Below are 26267 nucleotides of genomic sequence, written 5' to 3' on the forward strand. Positions count from 1 at the left end.
TGTTACAGTTTGCAAGCGGAAAGATGAGTGTTAAATACAAAGAAAACCTTATAAGTCTAGCAGCTCATTATTCAGCAGTAACTTTCCAGTCCAGAAGAGAGTGGCATGATGTATTCAAAGTGCTAAAAGGGAATAATCTGCAGCCAAAAGTACTCTATCCAGCAAGGTTATCATTCAGAATAGAAGGGGAGATAAAGAATTTCTGAGACAAACAAAAGTTAAAAGAATTCATGACCACTAAACCACTCCTATGAGGATGTTAAGGGGGACTCTGTGAATGGAAAACAAAAACCATAAGTAAGAGTAAAACAAACAAACAAAAAAAAAAACAGGAAGCACAAATTTTTTAAAAAGTGTATCTGTAAAAATTAGTCAAGAGAAGCACAAAATAAAAGGATGTAAAGTATGATACCAAATATCTCAAAGGTGGAGGGGAGAGGAGTAAAGGATGAGTTCAAAATTAAAGCAACCATCAGTTTAGTATAGACTACTATAAGCAAAAGATGTTATATATAAACCTAATGGTAACACAAATTAAAAAATAGTAATAGATATGCAAAAAATGAAAAGTAAGGAATCCAAGTATATCACCAAAGAAAACCAGCAAACCATGAAAGAGCAAGAGAAGAAAGGTCAGAGAAAAACTGCAAAAACAGTGACAAAACAAGTAACAAAATAACTATAATCAATACATACATATTAATAGTTTCTTTGAATGTCACTGGACTAAATGTTCCAGTCAAAAAACATATGGTATCAGAAAGGATAAAAAAAAAAACAACCAAGACCCATCTATATGCTGCCTGTAATTTCTACCTGTGGAGACTGAGCCTAGCTTTGCATGAGAAAAGAAATAAAGGGCATTGCTAAGCAAATGTATGGAGAGTCCTGTTTAAACTGGAGGACTAAATCTGCATGCATTTCTTCTTCAATTTTCATTTGTTTGGAAGCATGAGAAAAACAATGTCCCCAGACAGAAGGATTTTGAAAGTTTGTATGCTGGTCTTTGAAAAAATAAATTTGAAGGAGGCAAGAGAGTTTACAGTCATGGGGAAAGGCATACTCTGGGGTCAAGGACAGGGAAGAAATAATTTTTTTTTTTTTAAGCCAAGAGCAGTTTCATAGTTTAAGTAAAATATTAAATGATGTGGCAGAAAAAATATTGTTCTATAAATGCCTAATCATCACTCAAAATTTAGTCTGTGATAATTTAGTCTTTTAAAAGAACTTTTCAAGTTAAAGTCATTTTTCTTTTTTTTCTAAACAAAATAACTTCTCAGAGTATTTCTCTAAATTCTACCTACAGTGCTCATTAGCCCCTGATGCTCTCTGGGGTGAATTTTTTTTGGTTTGGCCATTGGTTCTTTAGCTGCCGGCAATTTCTTGTTCCCTTTCATCTAAGTAGAAACTTTGAAAGGTATGTCGTTTTTGAAACAAGATAGAATTCTTTCAAACTTGTATGCTAAGACACTTTAGAACTTGAATTTGACTTCACAGTATGGTTATACAAAAAATAAAAGATCAAGTGCTCACAAGGTTAAATTTCAGGAAAGCTCTCTCGGATGCAAGACAAAGGCGGGGTATAAAACGAAAACAAAAGTAGCCTGAGTTAAAGAGGTCATTTGAATTTAGTCTCCACTCAAGACTGCTCCTCTCTGCACGCTGAAACAGGTTGGTTTTTTCATTTTCTCATTCTAATTGGGATAAGATTGTTTTTTAAAGCCCAAAGACTTTATATACTTACCTATATAAAGGGAGTGTTGATGCACAAAAGTTTAAATGTTAACATATGCAAAAAGAGCTATTTGAAAACAGCTATACACTTTAATCTTAAAACAAAAATATGAATATAGCAAGAAGAAAACATATTATTTCTGGCATTATGTTAATACCATTACTTGCCTATAAAACTTTGTTATTGAGAAAATAGGTTGTGTTATACTATTTTTTCTGTTTTATTTTACAAATGCTATTTTTGTTCTTGTAATAATTATAAAGACATCTAAACTGTGTTCCTGTATTTCTGACAGAAGGATCAATTCCTGCAAATAATTTCCATTCCTGTCCTATTTACTCACATTTTTAAGTAAGATTCTTATTTAAAAATATACTTCCTTAATGTCTTATATTATTTGTGCATATTATTTCTTATCATCAGATTCAAGATTTGTGATGAATGAGAAAGAAAGAACAAAGTTCATACTGTGTTAATAATTAACACATTAAGAAAATGATGACCAGAATGGTCTTCCAGATTGGAGCTTTTCAAATTAACTTAAGGGTAAAAATAGTCATTTTAAATTGTTGGCACCTGGTTTTTACATAATGAAAGCAGTTCTTCTATGTGGTATATTTCCTTGAGGGCCTTCTCTGCTTTACTCATCCAAACAAGGTTAGTAAGAATAAGAATATTCTTTTGGAAATGTACCATAAGTTGGCACACTGTTTTAAAAATACTATTTTCATTAATGATTCTATAAGAACATTAGAGCTTTTCCCAAGGACAAAAATAACCAAAGGAAGACAGAAAGGCTAAGGAAAAGGCAAAATAAAACTCAGCAGTAAAACAAAAACATCGAACGTCATTTTTATATACATTTTAAAACTTGTGAATTCTGGGGACACCTGGGTGGCTCGGACAGTTAAGCATCTGCCTTCAGCTCAGGTCATGATACCAGGGTCCTGGGATCCAGCCCCACATTGGGCTCCTTGTTCATCTGGGAGCCTGCCTCTCCCTCTCCCTCTGCCTGCTGCTACCCCTGCCTGTGCGCTCTCTCTGTCAAATAAATAAATAAAATCTTAAAAACAAAAAACAAAGAGCAACAACAGCAACAACAAAAGCAACATGAACTTTCTGTGAGCTTATTTTACTCCTATAATAAAATAAGCTCACAGAAAGTTCACGTTGTTTTTACTATATTGGTGTTAATAACCAATATAGTAAAATAACTAATGATGAGGCAAGATGATTCCTGCCATACCATCTATATATTCTAGACTAATAACTTTATATCTGCTTGTAAGTCCTTTAGTTTGACAAATATTTACTGAGCACCTATTGTATACCAGCCACTCTCCATGTAGTCATTATAAACATAAATCCAACAGGTCATACTCTTAGGGAACTAAGAAACACATTTTTTCACATCATGGGGTCAGTTCTCTGAGAATGAACGTAGGTATGCATATAGATATAGGTATTGGATCAGGAAAATCTTCGGGGGAGGTGACATCCAAGTTAACTGGGAAGGAATGGGCTCTTTAAGGGAAGGGCAGGAAATAGTCTATCAGACGAGGAACAGAACGAGTAATGGTGCAGACATGTGCTGCAGCATGGTGTGTCCCAGCAAACTGCTTGCAGATGAGTACTATGACTATCTGGGGTGTAGAGAGATATGGCACAGCATGGGGCACATTATAGAGAGATGTAGCAGGAACCATGGGTCATTTTTTATATACATTTAAAAACTTGTGAATTCTGGGACAAGTTAAGCATCTGCTTAACATTATGCAGGGAGCGGTAGGCATCATGCTAAGTATGTATCGTTAGCTTGGATTGTACCTTTCAGGTGGAGAAATGTATCTTTCAGGTGAGGAGCTTAGCAGAAGAGTGACAGATTGACATTGCAGAGATAGAGAACTCTGGTGGCAGTAAGAAAATGATTTTGACAAAGAGGTAGTAAGAAGGAAAAAGAATAGGAGATAGCAGTTGGGAAGATACTGTAATAGGCCAGGTAAGAAACAACGGCGGTCGAATGGTGCAGATATGTCAAAGAGGGCAAATTAAAAGAGATCGATTCACAATCTATTTGTAAGGTAAAATCAGAAACTAGGGGCTGACTGAAAATTAGGGATGAATGTGACAGAAGTCAAGGACAGTGTAGGCTTAAGACTCAGGTAACTGGTGGAATAATGCTACTGAATGGTAGCGTACTTTCAGCATGTGTGACAGCTTTTCAAGGGAAGCTAACTAGAGGAAACTTTGTTTTTTAAAGGCAAGGCAGTGAAATTAAGTATAAACACTGAGTTAATTTATTTAACTTATTTTAAAATAAATTCATTTTTTAAAATAAAATTCATATTTTAAAATAAATTCATTTAAAAATATGTTTATAAATAAAAATATACTTATTTTAGCTAAATAAAGTATTTGCTTATTTAATTCACTGCCAATATCCTACATAAGAATCACAAAGTTGTGTTTGTAAAAAATATAACATTTCCTTTTCTTTTGTTGAAATCTGACTAAATTTTCATATTTTAAAAGCTATATAAAAGTCATTATTTTGATTTAGGGTTTAATGATTAATAAAATTCCACAGCGTGTTATTTTTATCTTTCTTGTGTAAAATCCAGCTCCTGCACACAGACTGGTAAAAACAAAAATGCAGAACTAATCTTGGGGATGTCTGGGTGGCTCAGTTGTCAACCATCTGCCTTTGGCTCAGGTCACGACCCCAGGGTCCTGGGATCAAGCCCCATATCGGGCTCCTGCTCAGTGGGAAGCTTATTTCTCCCTCTCCCACTCCCCCTGCTTGTGCTCTCTCTCTCACGTGACTGTCTCTGTCAAATATATTAAATAAAATCTTTAAGAAAAAAAAAAAAGAACTAATCAACTAATCTTGGGGCTATACTCCAATGTGGCTTCCACTGAAGAATTTCAAATTTCAAAAAGCGACAGATTCAGCCTCACCTATGTTATAGCAAAAATCTACTCTCTAGTAAAAGAACAAAACTTACACTACTTTAAAAAATGCTTCCTTTTAAACAATATTAAAATGAATATTTTGTATTCTTTTTGATATTTAGATTGGAGCCATGACTTTGGAACACAACCAGTCAACAGATTACTACTATGAGGAAAATGAAATGAATGGCACTCATGACTACAGTCAGTATGAAGTGATTTGTATAAAAGAAGAAGTCAGAAAATTTGCAAAAGTTTTCTTGCCCGCCTTCTTCACAATAGCTTTCATCATTGGAATTGCAGGCAATTCCATAGTGGTGGCAATTTATGCCTATTACAAGAAGCAGAGAACCAAAACAGATGTGTACATCCTGAACTTGGCAGTGGCAGATTTGCTCCTTCTATTCACTCTGCCTTTTTGGGCAGTTAATGCAGTTCATGGATGGGTTTTAGGGAGAATCATGTGCAAAGTCACTTCAGCTTTGTATACAGTCAACTTTGTCTCTGGAATGCAGTTTCTGGCTTGTATCAGCATAGACAGATACTGGGCTGTAACTAAAGCCCCACGTCAATCAGGAGTGGGGAAACCATGCTGGCTTATCTGTTTCTGTGTCTGGATGGCTGCCATCTTGCTGAGTATACCTCAGCTGGTTTTTTATACAGTCAATCACAAGGCTAGGTGCATTCCCATCTTTCCGTATCACCTAGGAACGTCAGTGAAAGCATCAATTCAAATGCTGGAAATCTGCATTGGATTTGTAATACCCTTTCTTATTATGGGAGTGTGCTACTTTGTCACAGCAAGGACACTTATCAGGATGCCCAACATTAAAAAATCTCGTCCCCTCAAAGTTCTGCTCACAGTGGTTATAGTTTTTATTGTCACTCAGCTGCCTTATAACATTGTCCGGTTCTGCCAAGTCATAGACATCATCTACTCTCTGATCACCGACTGCGACATGAGCAAACGCATGGATGTTGCCATCCAAATCACAGAAAGCATTGCACTCTTTCACAGCTGCCTTAACCCAATCCTGTATGTTTTCATGGGAGCCTCTTTCAAAAACTACATTATGAAAGTTGCTAAGAAATACGGGTCCTGGAGAAGACAAAGACAAAACGCGGAGGAGATTCCTTTTGATTCAGAAGATCTTACAGAGCCAACCAGTACTTTCAGCATTTAAATGTAAGACTGCTGCCTCTTGCTTCGATACACATGAATGATGCTTCTCCCTCAGATAAAACATCTGCTTTATTCTGAAACTTAAATCTCAAACACCGTGGTGCCAACTTATAGCAATCAAGAGGTGGGGGGAATATGGGGAGAATATAGCAACCAGGAAGAGGAGGAAATGACATAATAAATGCAGAAAAACATGAACTTAAAGTTAACAATATAGGAAAATAGTATTAATAGGCATAAATAATAAAAACACTATGCTATGAATTAGGCCATCTGAAACAGATTAATAAAAAGGCTTACTTATATTAAGGGGCATTTCTAGTTATTTTAAAAGATCTAAATTTTAATGTAAGAATGATTTCACTGCATAATTTCAGTAGTTGAATAACTATACAACAAAATTTAATCCTTTTTTCCTGTTTCTTAGTTTGTAAGAGATTTAAGACCCCAGAAATAACAGTGTAACAATAAAAATATTACATAAAAAGCTTTACTGGTCCTTTTAATACATCCCTGGTAAACTTTTTTTTTTCTTTTTATCCCTGGTAAATTTCTGAACATGTGCTTCCATGATGTTAATTTTCTTTAGTAATAAACTGGTTATCCGATTAGATTTACCTGTATGCTCTAGAAGCAATCTTTAGATAATCATATTTACCTAGATTCCAATTTTGTGAGTTCCTAAAGGGCTTATCCATTTATGTGAGTCTGTTACTGAGGGTTGACTAAACAATGCATTTTCTTACATATGGATTCTTATTTTTTTGCTTAAGTACTTACATCTTTAAGCAATAAAAGTATGTGACACAATAGATGATTTTTAATAACATGTATGTCTTATCTCTTTAAATATAATTATTTATAAATTATAGTTCATTTAATATGGCCCTACTGAGGGGTGCCTGGGTGGCTCAGTGGGTTAAGCCTCTGCCTTTGGCTCAAGTCATGATCTCAGGGTTCTGGGATCAAGCCCCGCATTGGGCTCTCTGCTTGGCAGGGAGCCTGCTTCCTCCTCCCCCTCTGCCTGCCTCTCTGCCTACTTGAGATCTCTCTGTCAAATAAATAAATAAAATCTTTTTTTTTTTTTAAGATTTTATTTATTTATTTGACAGACAGAGATCACAAGTAGGCAGAGAGGCCGGTAGAAAGAGAGAGAGGAGGAAGCAGGCTCTCCGCAGAGCGGACAGCCCGATGCGGGGCTCGATCCCAGGGTCCTGGGATCATGACCTGAGCCAAAGGCAGAGGCCTTAACCCACTGAGCCACCCAGGCGCCCCAATAAATAAAATCTTTAAAAAAAATATGTCCCTACTGAAATTTAATTTTGAAAGAAATTACAGTGATCAATAGTGTACACTAATACGAATTTTCTCTCTCACAAACTATAAAAAAACTGTGAACTGTAAAACTGTAGGAAAAAAAAAGACATGTTTTCTACTCTTAAAATAAATTATCACCTAGTCAAGATATGTTATCTTAAAATTACTTTTTGGGGGGCACCTGTGTGCCACTGTTGGTTGAGCCTCTGGCTCTTGGTTTTGGCTCAGGTAGTGATCTTGGGGTCGTTAAGATCAATCCCTACGTTGGGCTCTGCACTCAGCATGAAGTCTGCTTAGAGTTTCTCTCTCCCTCTACCTGTGCCTCTGTCCTACCCTCCACCCCTGCACTCTCCCCCTCTTGCCAAAATAAGTATTTTTTTAAAATTACTTTTTTTTAATCAAGTATTTCTAAATTTGAATATGCCTTCAAAGCCAGAATTTAAAGAATGGAGTGATCATGAAACTAATAATTATGTATCATATTATTCTAGCACAGCACCTGGGACAAAGGATGGATCCGAATACTCACCACTGCTCCACCATTTCTTGCCATTAATTACATAGCTATCTCCATCTCGTTGGATGCTACATTGAATATTTGTGGCATCACTCGAAGCTATACTGGGCTCTATAAATAAGCAAAGATTGAATTTACAGACATCAGACATCATCAGTTTACAAAAGAGATTTTAGATAAGGAAATGTGAACTCTTTGAGGATAGAGGCATGTTCTATCCTTACCCCTTCCACCCTAGTTCTCCTAAAACCTACATAAGTAGGTACTCAGTAAATGTGCACTGGAAGAATGAATGAATGAATTGTGAACACTGGTGATCAGCAATCTGAATTGTGTTCTTGGCTTCCTCACTGATGCATGATTCAAGATAACTCACTCAATCCTTTCTCCAATTATCAAAAGTAGATTAAATATACTGTTGTTTATTGTCCACAATAGAAATTTACTAAATACTAAATATTTGCAAGCCAGATTTCCCCACCATGTAGTTTACTATCTTAGACAATTTCCAACCCTGCCTTGCAAATCCCATCAGGAATGCTTTCACTGACTTATTCTGCATTCTGTAAAGACTGATCAACACAATTTCTTCAGAAAGTTTTTCGTGGGACACCCTTACATAACTGCCTTACTGTATGGCATTTCCAAATGTGCAGGCTAGTCATCTGTTGTCATCATTTGTAGTCATCTGCACTTGCTAATATGCTGCTCTTTTAAATGGGTCCTTCAGATATTTTGTGCACTCTATTTCTAAAACTAGAGACCCACGGGGTTCCTTTAGAAAGGGTGCTGTGTACTTATTTTGTAACCTCCAATTAGTGGTTTGAAGATAACATGTCACTGCAGATGTCCAATAAATTCCTCTCACCGATTTTAAATGGAGATCAGTTTTCCTATTACAAATACATACAATGTTATAGAAGACTTTTAAGTATGGCTAAAATTATGGCCAGATGACATTTAGTTTAATTCTAAGCTCAACTATATAATAATGACTTTTTCCTTTGAAAAATTCTTACCTGCTGTTTCCTATGCTGTTTCCTATGTTCCATTTTTAACATGCTCCTAATTTTACTTCCCTACATGATCATAATTTTAACTATGTGATCAGCCCTGGTGAATGGTCTATTTTTCTATTTTGTAACTATCAGTTGTATTTTGTAACTATCAGTAAAAATTATTACAAAGACAAATATTTCATACATAAGGGCAAAAAAGATATTAAATATACATACATGGCAATTTTAGAAATGCAAGTCAAAAGATTATGAAGTTAGGTTTACTCTGCTGCTAAATGCTTAAAGTAGACTATCAGAACACATCACTGGGTATCCTCCCAGAGGGGAGGACAGTTTGATTCTGCACATTTAAAAATGCCAAAATTTGAAATAGGGCTCAAAACAAGCACATGCTCATCTCTGTCCATGGGCAAATTTGCCTGAAACACAGAGCCACTCTTTCATTTTAGCTTATCCATAATAACTCCAGGATGACTGACTGCACAAGGGGAGAACCATGATTTGCTTTTACCTGTCATACAGAAGCAAGAGGCAATGTTCCCTTGAAGAAGAGGCTCAAGCCACTGCTGCTTCTGCTCTTTACTTCCATATAGGTGGAGGACCTCCATGTTCCCTGTGTCTGTATGTAATAAAAACAAAACAAAACAAAACATTTCTTTGGTGTTTAAAAATTTACCAATATGAAATCCAAACTTTATGTTGGAATTATATACATGTATCTTTTTTTTAAACAATTTTTTTGGCTTTAAAAAAAATAATAATTTTTTTGGCTTTAATTGCATTGTTATGTTTTCCCAAGTTGTTTTCTTTCTTTCTTTCTTTTCTTTTTTTTTTTTTTTTTAAGATTTTACTTATTCATTTGACAGAGATCACGAGTAGGCAGAGAGGCAGGCAGAGAGAGGGGGAAGCAGGCTCCCTGCTGCACAGAGAGCCTGATGCGGGGCTTGATCCCAGGACCCTGAGATCATGACCTGGGCCAAAGGCAGAGGCTTAACCCACTGAGCCACCCAGGCACCCCTACATGTATCTTTTTAAAGTAAACACTTGCTTACAAAAATATTTTGAAACATAATAGTGAATATAACTTATAATGAAGTATGCCATAAATAATTATTATAAATATATGGCATTTGGTGCATATTTATTCAATTTGTGTTGAATTACGACACTTGTCCACTTCATTCCAATAAAACATGGCTTTAATGAGGTCTGACTCATTTAGGACGAAGGAAAACAATTCACTGTCTTTTTTTTTTTTTTAAGATTATTTATTTATTTATTTGACAGAGAAACATCACAAGTAGGCAGAGAGGCAGGCAGAGAGAGAGAAAGGGAAGCTGGCTCCCCGCTGAGCAGGACCCTGAGATCATTACCTGAGCCAAAGGCAGCAGCTTAACCCACTGAGCCACCCAGGTGCTCCACAATTCACTGTCTTAATCTTTTCCTGCTTTCTTGCAAATATGCTTTGCTAGGAGTGACTGCAATGCTCCTGAAGAACAATTATCATTCCATGCTCTACTGAGACTCCATTGCTGAGACTCCTGTTCCTCGAACATACACCGTGCTCTCTACCTTTCGCCTGTTTGCCTGTGCCAAACCTTCTCTCAAGTCCAATTCTACCCATCATTCCTAAGTAAATTTCTGCTTCTGAGCCACTTCCACCATGAAGAATCTCTGACTACACAGTCAGAAATACCTCCTTCCTCTGAACTCACAGAGTAATTATTGTCTCCTTACTTTTACCATTGTTCTTACTATTGTGCACCCCCTCCCATCTAGGAAAGCACTAGGTGGTGTCTCAAGAATGATAAACACAGAATCCCCGATAGAAAATGACAGCAGATAACTTCAAAGACCCTTTCCAACCCTCAGAGGGCATTGTTCGGTAACTGATACACTACTATCACTCTCATATAAAGAAGAATGCTTTATACCTGCCATGGAGCAAAACACTCTAGGGGCTTTTCTCCGATATTTGTTCCTATCAAACTTCTAAAAAAAATACTATTTAAACCTTTCCCTTGAAAACTGATTACTCGCAAGATTTATTTATTTTTATTTTTTAAAGAACTTATTTATTATTTACTTATCAGAGCAAGAGAAAGCAAGTGCATAAGCAGGGTGAGCAGCAGGCAGAGGGAGAAGCAGGTTCCTCGCTGAGCAAGGAGTCCAATGCAGGATTCGATGCCAGGCCTCTGGGATCATGATCTGAGCTGAAGGCAGATGCTCAACCAACTGAGCCACCCAGGCATCCCACTCATCATAAGATTTTTCAAAAATGATTTATTTATTGTATTTTAGAGAGAGGGTGAGGGACTGTGTGGTGGGGGGATAGAAGGAAAGGGAGAGAGAGAATCTCAATCAGACTCCTTGCTGAGCAGGAAACCTAACACAGGGCTTGATCCCACAACCCTGAGTTCATGACCTCAGCTGGAATCAAGACTCAGACACTTAACAGAATGAACCACCTAGGTGCCCCAATTATTTACAAGATTTTCAAGAATCAATATCAGCTTTAAACATGACTTAAAGGACAGTCACTGATATGCCTATGAAAATGGAGTTAAATCCAAGTTAAGTCTCTCAAAATGTTTGCAGTCTGTCCAGACACTACCAACAGAGCCAAAGTTATATTAAATTGCACAAAATTCCTAATAGATTAACATTAGTTTAAAATTCTTTTTGGCTGAGAGAAAAAATGAGTCTTGAGTTATAATTAATGAAGCTCACTATTTTCTTCGCTTATTTTAAATTCACTGTTTCTTGTTATAGTTCAAATGAGGTAAATATTGACTAAGATCTTTCAAAATTTGTCAGTTTGTTCTGAGAAGCTGGCAAAACGAAGCTATCATTTATGGGTTGGGAAAAAGCCTGGATAAATTAGTTCTACAAAAAATTACCCTCCCCCAAATCAGCCCATAGGCCCTCCAAATTTTCTAGTATAGCTATAAAATTAAAATTGCTATTTTCAACATTCTAATATACAATATTGTATACTTTGTGAAGTGAAAAAAAAAAAAAAAAGACAAATTGGAAGACTGCATATGTTTTCCCTAAGCTTTTAGAACTATTTGGAAAACTTGAGTAGAAATTCATCTTTTATACTTAAGAAACCTCCCAAAGTATTTAATTAACATCTGTTATATTCCCTTCTTTTTCTGTTTCAGAAATGCTCCGATACACAATGTCCTAAGGCCTTCATGAAGATATCTCCACTACAAAGAAAAAACGCCTAGTTTTCTACTTATGGTTTTATACATCCTTGTTTGTTAATCATACTCTGGCCAAAGAAAATGTATTTTCCTGGCCACTTTTTAAATTTCAGCAGTTTGGTGATATCATTTAGAGAGTACAACTGATAGACTCATGAAATTTTAATGCTAGAATTTTTAATGCTAGGCAAATGATCTTCTAGTGAAAAGGGAGTTCATGGGTCAAATGGAGAAAATAGTGGCAGAGCTGTGTATGCAAAGGAAGTCTTCTATAGCATTATTTTTTATATTATGAAAATATTGTAAACTATTAGTTATATTTTAACCATATTATGACCTGTTAGTATGTCATGAAATCAATTTAATGGAATAGGCTACCATTCTCTAAAAAATAGATCAAAATAGAACATATTAGATTTGACTAGACTCACTGGAAAATATCTGAATATACTGTATGTAATAAAGGAAATTATTATTTCATGAAACACTTTTTCAGTAATATATAAGCCTCTCATTTCTTATTCCCCAAGTCCCTTGGTCAATCCATCCATCCATCCATGAACATACATGTACAACTACATATGCTACATATTGGGTCACAATATAAATTGTATTTCTTAGTATAAGTAGCAATAAAAAAAAATTTTAAGCAAAAGACCACCAGTTCTCCTTCCACAAAATTATGCCACCTATACAGTAATAGCTTCACATAAATGAGACGAAATATTTAGAAATTCTTTGATAGATTTCTATCAGTAGCCTCATTACTGGATTAAAATGTAGTAGAGCAGTAATTTGATAAACTGGTGATTTGAAGAAGGAAAACCACCAGGGATAAATTCAACCAACATCAGAAGTTTATAGCTACCTTAATGGTTTCAAATAAATGAGAGTCAAAGTCCACTGTCCAAACAATTTACTATGCAACCAGAGTGTGTCTTCTCTCAGATATCCAAATACTTATTTTTGGTAGTTCCATCCTTCATTAACTCTTTTTGGGAGAGCTTTAGCAGCAGGGCCGTACAATGAGCACAAAAGGCAATACTGAGGTCCAACTTGTTCAGTGACAATATAGGATATCATACCATCATCCTTCTATAACAAATTAAATGTTGGTCCTTGAATGGTAGCAACAGAGTAACTAGAGAAACTAGGAGGAAAAAAGACAAGATATTCCCTGGGTCTAACCTAGACCTACTGAACCAAATCTACAGGGATGGAGTCTATGAATCTGTTTTTGTTTTAAAGTTCCTTAGTGAGTTCTTTAACAAATCCATGTTCGAAAACATCTTCTACAGACACAGTACAGTTTATCTGTTCCATATGACCTTTTAAACAAACAATTTTTTAGACTTTTATTTATTTATTTGAGAGAGAGAGAACACAAAGAAAGAGGGAGAAGCAGACTTCCTGCTGAGTAGACAGCCCTACAGGCCTTCATCCCAGGACCCTGAGATTATGACCTGAGCCAACAGCAGACACGTAACTGACTGAGCCACCCGGGCACGCCATTCTATATTACGTTTTTAAAGAAAAGTTGGCCTCCTTCCTTTACCCTTCCAATTTTTCATGCCAGAATCTTTGCAGGCATCCTTGGGTTCCTCTTTCCTCTTCCTTCAGAATATATTTAGAATCTTTCTACTTCTCACCTACTGCTACTACCCTAGAACAAATCCCCATCATCTCTAACGAGGATTATTACAACAGACTCCCTGCTTCCTTCCTTCCCTCCTTTTGTTAATTCCTAATACAGTCGTCAAAGCGATTCTTTTAAAACTGATATAACATCTTGTCACTGCTCTGGTCAAATCTCCCATGGCTTCCCCATTCATAGGAGGTATAAGCCCTTACCTGCCCCATAAGGCCCTTTACTCTCTGATATCTTCTCTTACTATTCTCCCAACTATGCAGAGTTCCTTGACTCTTCTTGGAATACACCAATCATACTCTTGCCTTAGGGTCTATGCAATTTCTGTTTCCTCTGCTATGGAAATTCCTTCCCCAGATAACAACATAGCTAACTCTCATGCTTTTTTTAAGTCTTTATCGAATATCATTTTCTCAGTAAGGCCTACCCTCATCATTCCATGTTAAATTGTAATTTGCATTTCTTGTTCCTCAGCATTCCAACGTTGCCCTACCCTGCTGGGTTTTTTTCCCCCCAAAGCACTTTTCATCTTCAAACTGACTACATAATTTACTTACTTATAATATTTATTATTTATTTCTGTCTCCCTCCATTAGAACATCAGCTCCATGAGGGCAAAAATCTTTGTGTATTTTATTCTTTGATACATCCCAAGGATCTAGAATACTGCTTGGCACATAGTAAGTAATCAATAAATAACTGGTGAATAGGAGCACCTGGATGGCTCACTTATAAGAGTGTGTGACTTTTGATCTCAGGGTTATGAGTTAGAGCCCCATGTTGAGTGTAGAGTTTACTTAAATAAATTTTTAAAAACTTAAAAAAAAAAACAAACTGGTGAAGAAATGGAGAGACAGTGAGGCTAACCAAGATCTGGAACTCTCGATCCATTCCAATTAGCCATATAAATATCGAAGATCCAATCGTGAAGTTGTAATCTTTATATTGCCAGTACCTCTGGAGGTGGCTTCTATTCACTAATAGAATGCAATGATGCAATGATGTTTAACAAAAGGATAATCCAGTGAGAATATCAGATCCATTTTTAAAAACATTTAAATCAAAGTAACTGAGAAATAAAATTGTAGACAAGTTTATAAACCAACGACTTTGTGTAGAAAAACTTCTTATCTTAAAGTAGAGGAATTTCAAACACTGCTCAGAATATCTGAGAAAGTTCTGGGTTTTTTTTGTTTTTTATTTTTGTTTTTAAGATTTTATTTATTTATTTGACAGAGAGAGTAGGCAGAGAGGCAGGCAGAAAGAGAAGGGGAAGCAGGGTCCCCGCTGAGCAGAGAGCCCAATGTGCGGCTCGATCCCAGGATCCTGGGATCACGACCTGAGCTGAAAGCAGAGACCTTAACCCACTGAGCCACCCAGGCACCCCGAGAAAGTTCTGTTTTTAAATAATATAGTAACCTGGTGCTTGGCAGTTAAAGACATCTGGAGCAAAAAAGCATTTTCCTGTTTCTTCAGCAATCAAGGCATAGTCCACCTGGCTGAGACCGCTCACAGCTGGCAAAAACAAGTTCCAGAGGCCTTCTGCTTTGGCCATTTCCTGTCAAGGTGATGAATACACCAGAGTGATCATAATTTACCATGCACTAAAATAGTTTATTTTTAAAAGATATTGCTATTTATGCTTCTTGCAACTTAAAAACACTTACGAAGTTACTTGTTTTATTTACCTTACCTAAAACCAGTTACTATCTCATTAGAAATCAACAATTTCCTGTTAAAGAAATGCCCTTTTCTCCAAGTTTCCTTAGATTTGGCTGAAAAACTAAATTTGCTTTCCTGAGTACCTCTTACTGAATTATAGTTATTACAGAATCTCCCACATTTGAATCTAAGTATGCCAAACATACTGTTGTGTATATTTTAATTTCTTATGTGTGTTGTGGTTAGGATTTAAAAGCATGGAATTTAGACCAAGCGCATGTGGAACAAATGTTCTGCTTGACTTCTATTGTAATTTTGCAACAGATGGTAGTGAGTGCTGTTGATCATATTTTTTCTTTCAATAGCTGTAAGAAGTTATCGTCATCACATACCACATACAAAATGCTATGTAACCTACTTTGTATACTATAGGTTCTGTTCTTAACTTTCTTTTTAAAAAGTTATTACTGATATATTTATTCTCTCTATATATAACAACAACAGCAATGACAAACTAAGGTTTCAAAAAACATCTGCATATTCATTTTCCAACATTAAATGCTTTCTTGTTTTTCTTACCTTAAGTTTATCAATCACTAAAGGTTTTTTCCATCTGTCTACTGAATTTTCATTTTGAATGTAGAACTCAATTACCTCCTTAAAGTAATAATAAGAAAAAAAGTTCATTAGCTAAAGTTAATACAAAGTAAATAATGCCACAAACTGCAAATATCCAAAGTAAACCTATTTAGATGAAGAAGCTTTTCAAACTGCTATTAAATCAGTAATATTTCTTTCCAAAACCAGATATACGAGTATAAACAAAGTTAGAGGTTTGTTGCTCACAAAATTATGCTGCCTCGATATTAGATAACAGACTTCCAAAATCTTGTACCAAGATTTAGTGTTCCCTTTTTAGCAATATAGCTCACTGGGTAGTCATAGGAACCCCTCTCAAAGTAGCACAACTAAGAATGCCAGAGAAAATATTTAAAATAATGAAAAAAAAAATACATGTAATGAATAGCTGTGCTGGAAGAACAATAAGGAAATTCCTCAGTGGTCAGAAATAAAAAAGCTTGACTCTTCAGGTGTTACTAAAGTACTTGTTTCAAGCCACCATTAGCAAAAATTAGCAAAACTAACAGTGTAACAAAACTGAATCACACTCCCCAAAGACTACAGACAAAAAACAAACAAAAAAAAGTCATATGTAGAATAAAGTATTTGTGTCCAACAGATTTAAAGAATAAAGGAAGGAATTAAAAGTATGACAAAGGTTATCAAAATTGGCCAAATTTGAAAAAGAACAACAAAAAAAGTAAAAGAATCAAAAGCAACTTGAGGAAAAGAAAAAACACATTAATTAAATTTAAAAATCCAAGCAGTGGTTCTTATAAACAATTGAGAACTGAATTCCCAGTACAACAAATGAAGGCAGAAATCAGTGTTTTAATGTCTTCAGTTGCTAAGAGAAAATAACTGTCAACCTAGAATTCTATGTCTAATAAGACAATCTTTCAAGAATTAGGGCAAAATAAAGGCATTAGAGATAAAGAAACAGAGAGAATCAGAATCAGAATCATTACTTCCCTCTCTTGAGCAAAAAAGGAAAATAAAAAGAAAAAAAAATCAAAGGAAAGATTACTAGCAGATTCTCATTAAAGGAACTTGATCCTAAAAGAAATATCTGAGTTGCAAGAAGAAACAGTAAATAAAGTGGTAAATACATGGGTAAATATAAATTAAAAACTAGCCACACCAAACAGTAATAATAATCACTAATTTGTGCAACTAAAATAATCAAGATGAACTAAAATATGGATTGGGAAGGCATTTTCCAATATTTTGCTGTTACAGAATATCTATACCTAATTTTTTTTACTTATGCTAGAATTATAAATTAAAATCTGTGACTACAGTCACAAGGCCACATTACAAAATTATTTTCTAAAATTGTTCCACTCCTTTATAGTCATATAATACACAAAACTGTTCTTTTTATTAAGCATGGCTAGTCTAGGGAAATGATGTATTTAGTGAAAACTACAAGACAAAGGACAGCTCTTTTTCACCAGGATGAAGAGCATTCATCATTTCTGTCAGGAAGTCAGTTGAATTGGAGATTTCCTGTTTAGGGTTGTTTATTATGTCCAACCCTTGTGCTGCAGTAGAAATAGTCAATGCTACAATATATTATGCAATACATTTACAAATTCCTCATCTCTGACTACCTCTTTATGATACTACAGTTCTGAGAAATTAAAGCACCCAATGTTTACATAATTATTTAAAAAATTTGTGTGATTTAATACTTCCTATTCTAAAGTCTATCCATTTAGAGATCTGCAAAATCTGTTTGTATTGTGGTATAAGTCAGAATTAATGTAAAATCTCATTATAAAGAAGGTTCATTAATTCTTAGAGTATGAAAAACAGTATATTGGTGAAAGGAGAAAGCAGAAAATACACTTGATGCCTAATTGATTCCCCCCAAATAGCACCTTTAACATCTAACTTCCTCATAACTTACTGAGATACTGCTTTGCAGTATGTTAGTTCAAAATCTTAAATCTGAGCCTACAAATAATTTTGTTATATAATATGCTTTTCACCTTAAAGTTGTCTATTAGAAAAAAGCAATAGCTCTTTAATAGTACATTACACTTAAGAGGAAAATATAACTAATGTTATCTTTATATTGTAAGTGTATTCTCAAGACTATGTTGCTAGTTCTTGTATTAAATTCTATTTTTTAGGACTTCTTATCCATTTTATTTATTTATTTTTTTATAGACAGAGTATGCACATGTGGTGGTTGGGGGACAGAGAGGGAGAGAGAGAATCTTAAGCAGGCTCCACACCTACTGTGAGCCCAATGCGGGGTTTGATCTTATGACCCTAAGATCATGATCTGAGATAAAGTCAAGAGCTGGGTGCTTAATTGACTGAGCCACCCAGGCCCCCTCCTTACCCATTTTAAATAGGAAAAACTGCCTTTTAACACTTTCATAGATATTGGGTTCTTAATGTTCTTACTTTATGAAATCCAAGGAATATCAAAGGTCATTAGAGTAGTTTAAATAAAGCTTATTTTTTCCCCATTATAAAAATTAGAAAAATTGTAAAAGTATTGAGAAAAAGTCATCAATGGTCTTACTAAAGATGTATACTGTTAAAATACTGGTGTATTATATGACATTATTTTGTTTTCTAGATCCGACTTTTAATTTTTATAAACTTAGTTATAATACTGGATAGGATTTTATAGGCTTTCCCCCTCCTATTTTGAAAAAGTTAATCACTTTTCTCCAGATATCATTTCAAATGTATATGTTCACAGACAAGGATTAGTATTGCTCAAGATCATTCTACATGATAAAACATTTTTACAGATGTTGGCTTAAGATTTTTGTGTTTAATATTTTATTTTATTTTATTTTTTAAGATTTTATTTTTAAGTAGTCTCTATACCCAATATGGGACTCAAACCCACAACCCCAAGATCAAGACTTGCATGCCCCGATGACTCTGCCAGCCGGGTATCCTGGTTTATGATTTTTAATGAAAGAAAAAGCCCATGTTATTAGGCATGGATATATTCTAGATTTGAACTATCTGCAAAGACAAAATTACTGTGGTTTTCCTTGCCACAGAAATATTGACAATCTTCTGTTAAAGCTATAGATTTTTTTTTTAAACTTATAATAAAGCATTTTCTTTTACATTGAAAAACTTTTTAAATTTATTCATTTGAGGCAGAGAAATACAGGGAGAGAGCATGATCAGGGGAAGAGGCAGAAGTAGACTCCGGCTGAGCCAGGAGCCCTACTCAGGGCTTGATCCCAGGATCTGGAGACCATAACCTGAACCAAGGCAGATGCTCAATCATCTGAGCAACTGAGGCATCCCTAGATTGAGAATTCTTTGTAAATATTTTAATAGCTGCATAATATTAAGTTTAGCAGATATCACAACCCAACTTGTGATACTTCTTTTCTCTGCTTCATGTATCCCTTGATTTCCCATTCACATTTATAAATGAAAGAGCAAGACCACATGGTTTCTTCTGCTAATTCTGCCCTCTCCTTTGAATAGTCGGCTGGTTCCAGGCACAAGCATGTCAACAAATATGTTTCATTTTAGGGTGAGCAGGCAGAAATCAGGCAGGTTGATAGGCAAGCTGGGGTTTACACCAAACCCCTATTTTTTTTTAAAGCCCCCAAAATAGAGGACTCTAGAGCACTAACCCTCTTGTGAAATCCTGGCTTCTTGGAATAGGCAATTTTTTTTTTAGAGTTCTAAGTTTATTACTCATAGCTTAAATATTCTCTGACTCATTTTCAAGCCAGAGTAGTAATTGTACCCCTGCTACAAGGATTACATAAGTTACTACACTTCAAGCTCTTGGCATAGTATCTGGCAGAGGAGTAAATTCTTAATATAATAACTAGTGTTGATTCACTGTCTCTCTCCCATTTGACTGTGAAGAGAGTAACTTGTCTTCCTGGCATAATATCATCATGCTTAATAAGACTTAATATCATCATGTCCCCACCATCAAGTACACTGACCAGCACAGAGAGGTGCTCAATGTTTGCTGAATGTCTGAAGGAAGTATTTTGCTGAGGGTAGAATTTACGCAAAGTCTGAATCTAGAACACATGCTCTAAGTTCAGGTTTTCCACAGTGTTCCACACTGGCTTCCTTCTCTTTGATTTAGGCAAACTGCTTAATGTCTCTGGGCCTCAATTTCCTCACTTTGTTTTTCATCTTATCTTTTTTCAAACTGGAGTGGTTAGCATGCAATATTCTATTTGTTTCTAGTGTACAACATAGTCATATGATCACCAAGATAAGTCTAATCATTTGCTTTTTTAGAGGACTCTTGCAGCCTTCTGTCTGAAGCAAATGCTACAGCTAGGCATGGGGTGTTACAGACCTACCCCTGCAGCCCATCTACAGGTTAATTCTTCAGTCAAACATCTTAATTTTTTTTTAAAAAGATTTTATTTATTTATTTGACAGAGAGAGATCACAAGTAGATGGAGAGGCAGGTAGAGAGAGAGGGAGAGGGAAGCAGGCTCCCCGCTGAGCAGAGAGCCCGATGCAGGACTCGATCCCAGGACCCTGAGATCATGACCTGAGCCGAAGGCAGCGGCTTAACCCACTGAGCCACCCAGGCGCCCTTAATTTTGTTTTCCCTTCTCACTCTTGCTCTCCATACCAGCCCATGACAGGGGACTCCATTGTAAAACAAAAGAAAACAAAACAAAATGGTTACCACCTGTGCTATAGCCTTCTCTTATTTCAAAATGATTTTGAGCCTCACACCAGTCAGAATGGCTAAAATTTACAAGTCAGGAAATGAGAGATGCTGGTGAGGATGTGGAGAAAGGGGAACCCTCCTACACTATTGGTGGGAATGCAAGCTGGTGCAACCACTCTGGAAAACAGCATGGAGGTTCCTCAAAAAGTTAAAAATAGAGCTACTCTATGACCCAGCAATTGCACTACTGGGTATTTACCCTAAAGATAAAAACGTAGTGATCTGAAGGGGCACGTGCACCCAAATGTTTATAGTATCAATGTCTATAATAGCCAAACTATGGAAAGAACCTAGATGACCATCAACAGATGAATGGATAAAGAAGATGTGGTGTATATACACAATGGAATACTATGCAGCCATCAAAAGAAATGAAATCTTGCCATTTGTGATGACATGGATGGAATTAGAGGGTGTTATGCTTAGTGAAATAAGTCAATCAGAGAAAGGCAACTCACTATCATATGATCTCCCTGATATGAGGAAGTGGAGATGCAATGTGGGGGGCTTGGGGGGGTAGGAAAAGAATAAATGAGACAAGATGGGATTAGGAGGAAGACAAACTATAAGAGACTCTTAATCTCACAAAACAAACTGAGGGTTGCCAGGGGGAGGGGGGGTAGGGAGAGGGTGGAGGGTTTATGGACATTGGGGAGGGTATGTGCTATGGTGAGTGCTGTGAAGTGCATAAGCCTGGTGATTCACAGACCTGTACCCCTGAGGATAAAAATACATTATATGTTTATAAAATAAATAAATTTTTAAAAAGATTTTATTTTTTTATTTTTCAGAAAAGGGAGGGCAGGGAGAGGGAGAGGCAGGCCCCCCACTGAGCAAGGAGTCCAATGCAGCATTCGATACCAGGACCTGAGCTGAAGGTGGACACTTAACTGACTTAGCCACTCAGGCATTCCCCCATTCTCTTCTCAAAACCTTAGTCTTCTGATGTGTCCACTCCTTTTTTTGTGCTTTTAGTAACTTAATTCATTTTTCAAAAGTTTTTTTTTAATTGTTAATAGGATTTTATTTGAGGGAAAGCAGGTAAATGCTGAATTCGGTCTGCCATCTGAACCAAGTGTTGCATTTTCTTTTTAATACCCAAAAGTTCAGAATTTTAAAACTCAACATTCTATATGTACTATATGTATATATAGATCAAAAGTCTCCATGGGGACCTGGGTGGCTCAGTGGATTAAAGCCTCTCTACCTTTGACTCAGGTCATGATCCTGGAGTCCTGGGATTGAGCCATACGTTGGGCTCTCTGCTCAACGGGGAACCTGCTTCCCTTCCTCTCTCCTCTGCCTGCCTCTCTGCCTACTTGTGATCTCAGTCTAACAAATAAATAAATAAAATATTTAAAAAAAGAGTCTCCAAAGTGATACCTTAAATACTAAACACATGTAAGAGGAGACTATTTTTATGCTATTTTATAAATTTAAATTTAATTAATTAACATACAGGGTGTTATTAGTTTCAGAGGCAGAGTTCAGTGATTCATCAGTCTTACACAGTCAGTGCTAATTACATCCTGGCCCTCCATAATGTCCATTACCCAGTTACCACATCTCCCAACACCCCTCACTCCAGCACCCCTGAGTTTGCTTCCTCTGATTGAGAGTATCAGGGTTTGTCTCCCTCTCTGATTTTGGCTTATTTTATTTTTCCCTCCCTTCCCTATGAGCCTCTTTTTTTTTTTTTTTTTTTTCTGTTTTGTTTCTTAAATTCCACATACATGTGAGATCATATGATAATTGTCTTTCTCCGACTTATTTCACTCCCTCCAGTTCTGACCATGAGTTGAAAATGGCAAGATTTCAGTTTTTTGATGGTTAAGTAATATTGCATTGCATATATATACATGTCTTACATATAGAAGACATCTTCTGTAACATCTTCTTTATCCATTCATCTGTTGATGGACATCTTGGCTCTTCCACAGTTTGGCTACTATAAACATTGGGGTGCATGTGCCCTTTCAGATCACTACATTTGTATCTTTGGGGTAAATACCTAGTAGTGCAATTGCTGGCTCACACAGTAGCTCTATTTTCAACTTCCTGAGGAACCTCCCCATACTGTTTTACAGAGTGGTTGCACCAGCTTGCAGTCCCACCAACAGAGTTAAGAGGGCTCCCCCTTCTCTGCAGCCTTGCCAACATCTTGTTTCCTCACTTGATAATGTCACTATTCTGACAGGTGTGAAGGGGTATCTCATTGTGGTATTGTTACCAAGGGATGTGGAGCATTTTTACATGTGCCTGTTGGTCATTTAGGTCTTCTTTGGAGAAATGTCTGTTTACCTCTTCTGCCCACTTCTTGACTGGATTATTTGTTCTTTGGTGGTTGAGTTTCATAAGTTCTTCATAGATTTTGGATACTAGCCCTGTATCTCATAAGACATTTGCAAATATCTTCTCCCATTCTGTCAGTTGTCTTGGTTTTGTCCATTATTTCCTTTGCAGTACACAAAAGCTTTTTATCTTGATAAAGTCCCAATAATTCATTTTTGCTTTTGTTTCCCTTGCCTTAGGAGACAGGTCTAGCAAGAAATTGCTGTGGCCAAGGTCACAGAGGTTGCTGCCTGTGTTCTCCTCTAGGATTTTGATGGATTCCAGTCTCACATTGAGGTCTTTAATCCACTTTGAGTCTATTTTTGTGTATGGTGTAAGAAAATGGTCCAGTCTCATTCTTCTGCATGTGGCTGTCCAATTTTCCCAACACCATTTGTTGAAGAGACTGTCTTTTTTCCATTGGACATTATTTCCTCCTCTGTCAAAAATTAGTTGACCATAGAGTTGAGGATCCATTTCTGGGCTCTCTATTCTGTTCCACTGATCTATGTGTCTGTTTTTGTGCCAGTACCATATTGTCTTGATGATTACAGCTTTGTAATAGGGCTTGAAGTCTGGGATTGTGATGCCACAGCTTTGGTTTTCTTTTTCAACATTCCTCTGGCTATTCAGGGTCTTTTCTGGTTCCATACAAAATTTAGGACTATTTGTTCCAGCTCTGTGAAAAACATAGATGGTGTTTTGATATGGATTGCACTGAATGGGTAGACTGCTTTGGGTAGCACAGACATTTTAACAATTTTTGTTTTTCCAATCCATGAGCATGGAACATTTTTCCATTCCTTTGTGTATTTCTCAATTTCTTTCATGAATGTTCTGTGGTTTTTAGAGTACAAACGGTTAAGTTTATTTGGTTAAGTCTATTCCTAGGTATCTTATGTGTTTTGGTGCAGTTGTAAGTGGGATCAATTCCTTAATTTCTCTTTCGTCTGTCTCATTGTTTGTGTACAGAAATGTAATTGATTTCTGTGTGTTGATTTTATATCCTGCCATAGTGCTGAATTGCTGTATGAACTCTAGTCACTTTGTGGTGGAGTCTTCGGTTTTCCACATAGAGTATCATGTCATCTGTGAAGAGTGAGAGTCTGACTTCTTTGACAATTCGGATGCCTTTTCTTTTTGTTGTCTGATTGCTGAGTCTAGAACTTCTAGTAATATGTTGAACAACAGTGGTCAGAGTGGACATCCCTGCCATGTTCCTAACCTTAGGGGAAATGCTCTCAGTTTCTCCCCATTAAGAATGATATTTACTGTGGGCTTTTCACTGATGGCTTTTATGATCTTGAAGTATACTCCTTCAATCTCTACACTGTGGAGAGTTTTAATCATGAAAGGATGCTGTACTTTGTCAAAATTGCTTTTTCTGCATTTACTGAGAGGATCATATGGTTCTTGTCCTTTCTCTTAGTAACACTATATATCATGTTGATTGATTTGCAGATGTTGAACCACCCTTGCAGCCCAGGACTAAATCCCACTTGGTTGTGGTGAATGCTCCTTTTAATGTACTATTGGATTCCGTTGGCTAGTATCTTGGTAAGAATTTTGGCATCTATGTTCATTAGGGATAGTGTTCTGCAATTCTATTTTTTGGTGGGTTCTTTGTCTGGTTTGGGGATCAAGGTAATCCTGGCCTCCTAGAGAGAGTTTTCCTTCCATTTCGATTTTGTGAAATAGCTTCAGAAGAATGGTGTTTTTTTTTTTTTTAAAGATTTTGTTTATTTATTTGACAGACAGAGATCACAAGTAGGCAGAGAGGCAAGCAGAGGGGGAGGGTGAACCAGGCCCCCCTCTGAGCAGAAAGCCCAAAGCAGGGTTCGATCCCAGGACCCTGAGATCATGACCTGAGCCGAAGGCAGAGGCTTAATCCACTGAGCCACCCAGGCACCCCAGAAGAATAGGTTTTAGTACTTCTTTAAATGTTTGGTAGAATTCTCCTGGGAAGCCATCTGGCTTTTTTGCTGGGAGATTTTTGATTACTGCTTCAATTTCTTTGCTGGTTATGGGTCTGTTCAGGTTTTCCATTTCTTCCTGTTTCACTTTTGGTAGTATATAAGTTTCCAGGAATGCATACATTTCTTCCAGATTGCCTAATTTGTTGGCATATAGTTGCTTATAACATGTCCTTAAAATTGTTTGTATTTCCTTGGTATTGACTGTGATCTCTCCTCTTTCATCCATGATTTTGTTTGAATCCTTTCTCTTTTCTTTTTGATAAGTCTGGCCAGGAATTTATTGATCTTATTAACTCTTTTGAAGAACCAGCTTCCAGTTTCATTGATCTGTTTTACTGTTCTTTTAGTTTCTACTTCATTGATTTCTGCTCTAATCTTTATTAATTCTCTTCTCCTACTTTGTTTCACAGGGGAAGAGCTCTTATTCTTTCTCCAGCTCCTTACAGTGTAACTTTAGCTTGTGTATTTGAGACTTTTCTAAGTTTTTGAGAAAGGCTTGTATTGCTATGTACTTCCCTCTTAGGACTGCCTTTGCTGTATCACAAGGTTTTGAACAGTTGTGTTTTCATTTTCATTTGTTTCCATAACTTTTAAAAATTCTTCTATAACTTCCTGGCTGACCCTTTCATTCCTCAGTAGGATGCTCTTCAACCTCCAAGTGTTTGAGTTCCTTCCCGATTTCCTTTTGTGATTGAGGTCAAGTCTCAAAGCATTGTGGTCTGAAAATATGCAGGGGATGATCCCAATCTTTTGGTATCAGTTGAGACCTGATTTGTGACCAAGTATGTGATCCACTCTGGAGAATGTTCCATGTGCACTTGAGAAGAATATGTAATCTGTTGCTTTAGGATGGAATGCTCTGTATGTATCTGTGAAGTCCATCTGGTCCAGCGTGTCATTCGAAGTCCTTGTTTCCTTGTTCATCTTCTGCTTAGATGATCTGTCCATTGTTGTGAGTGGGGTATTGAAGTCCCCCCACTATAAAGTATTATTATCCATGTGTTTCTTTAATTTTGCTATTAATTGGCTTATCTAATTGGCTGCTTCCACTTTAGGGGCAAAAATGTTTGCAATTATTAGATCTTCTTGTTGGATAGGCCCTTTAAGTATGACATAGTATCCTACCTCATCTCTTACTACATTCTTTGTTGTTTTTTTTTTTTAAGATTTTATTTATTTATCTGACAGATAGAGATCACAAGTAGGCAGAGAGGCAGGCAGAGAGAGAGAAGAGGAAGCAGGCTCCCTGCTGAGCAGAGAGCCTAATGCGGGGCTCCATCCCAGGATGCTGGGATCATGACCTGAGCCGAAGGCAGAGGCTTTAACCCACTGAGCCACCAGGTGCCCCTACATGCTTTGGTTTAAATCTAATTTTTCTGATATGAT

General features: G+C 36.5%; 2 protein-coding genes across 3 annotated transcripts in view; one reads left to right on the top strand and one right to left on the bottom strand.

Annotated features, from left to right (window-relative positions):
* The window catches only part of ACAD11 (acyl-CoA dehydrogenase family member 11), a 92814-nt gene that overhangs the window by 34267 nt on the left and 32280 nt on the right, over positions 1–26267 (bottom strand). For both annotated transcript variants that reach the window (XM_059162616.1, XM_059162617.1), the window contains 4 exons: positions 15825–15902; positions 15003–15141; positions 9235–9342; positions 7717–7815 (listed from right to left, as the gene is read on the bottom strand). In XM_059162616.1, coding sequence (XP_059018599.1) covers positions 7717–7815; positions 9235–9342; positions 15003–15141; positions 15825–15902 — 424 coding nt within the window. The remainder of the gene's footprint in view (positions 1–7716; positions 7816–9234; positions 9343–15002; positions 15142–15824; positions 15903–26267) is intronic.
* ACKR4 (atypical chemokine receptor 4) lies at positions 1533–6947 on the top strand. The gene is made up of 2 exons (XM_059162622.1): positions 1533–1671; positions 4810–6947. The coding sequence occupies exon 2, from the start codon at positions 4819–4821 to the stop codon at positions 5869–5871; it is 1053 nt and encodes a 350-aa protein (XP_059018605.1). The 5' UTR covers positions 1533–1671; positions 4810–4818; the 3' UTR covers positions 5872–6947.

The sequence above is a fragment of the Mustela lutreola genome, chromosome 2, assembly GCF_030435805.1.
Source record: "Mustela lutreola isolate mMusLut2 chromosome 2, mMusLut2.pri, whole genome shotgun sequence".
Classification (NCBI taxonomy): Eukaryota; Metazoa; Chordata; class Mammalia; order Carnivora; family Mustelidae; genus Mustela; species Mustela lutreola.

Bases quoted from the DNA above. Each gene is read 5' to 3' on its own strand.
- ACKR4 (XM_059162622.1), top strand. From the start codon at position 4,819: ATGACTTTGGAACACAACCAGTCAACAGATTACTACTATGAGGAAAAT.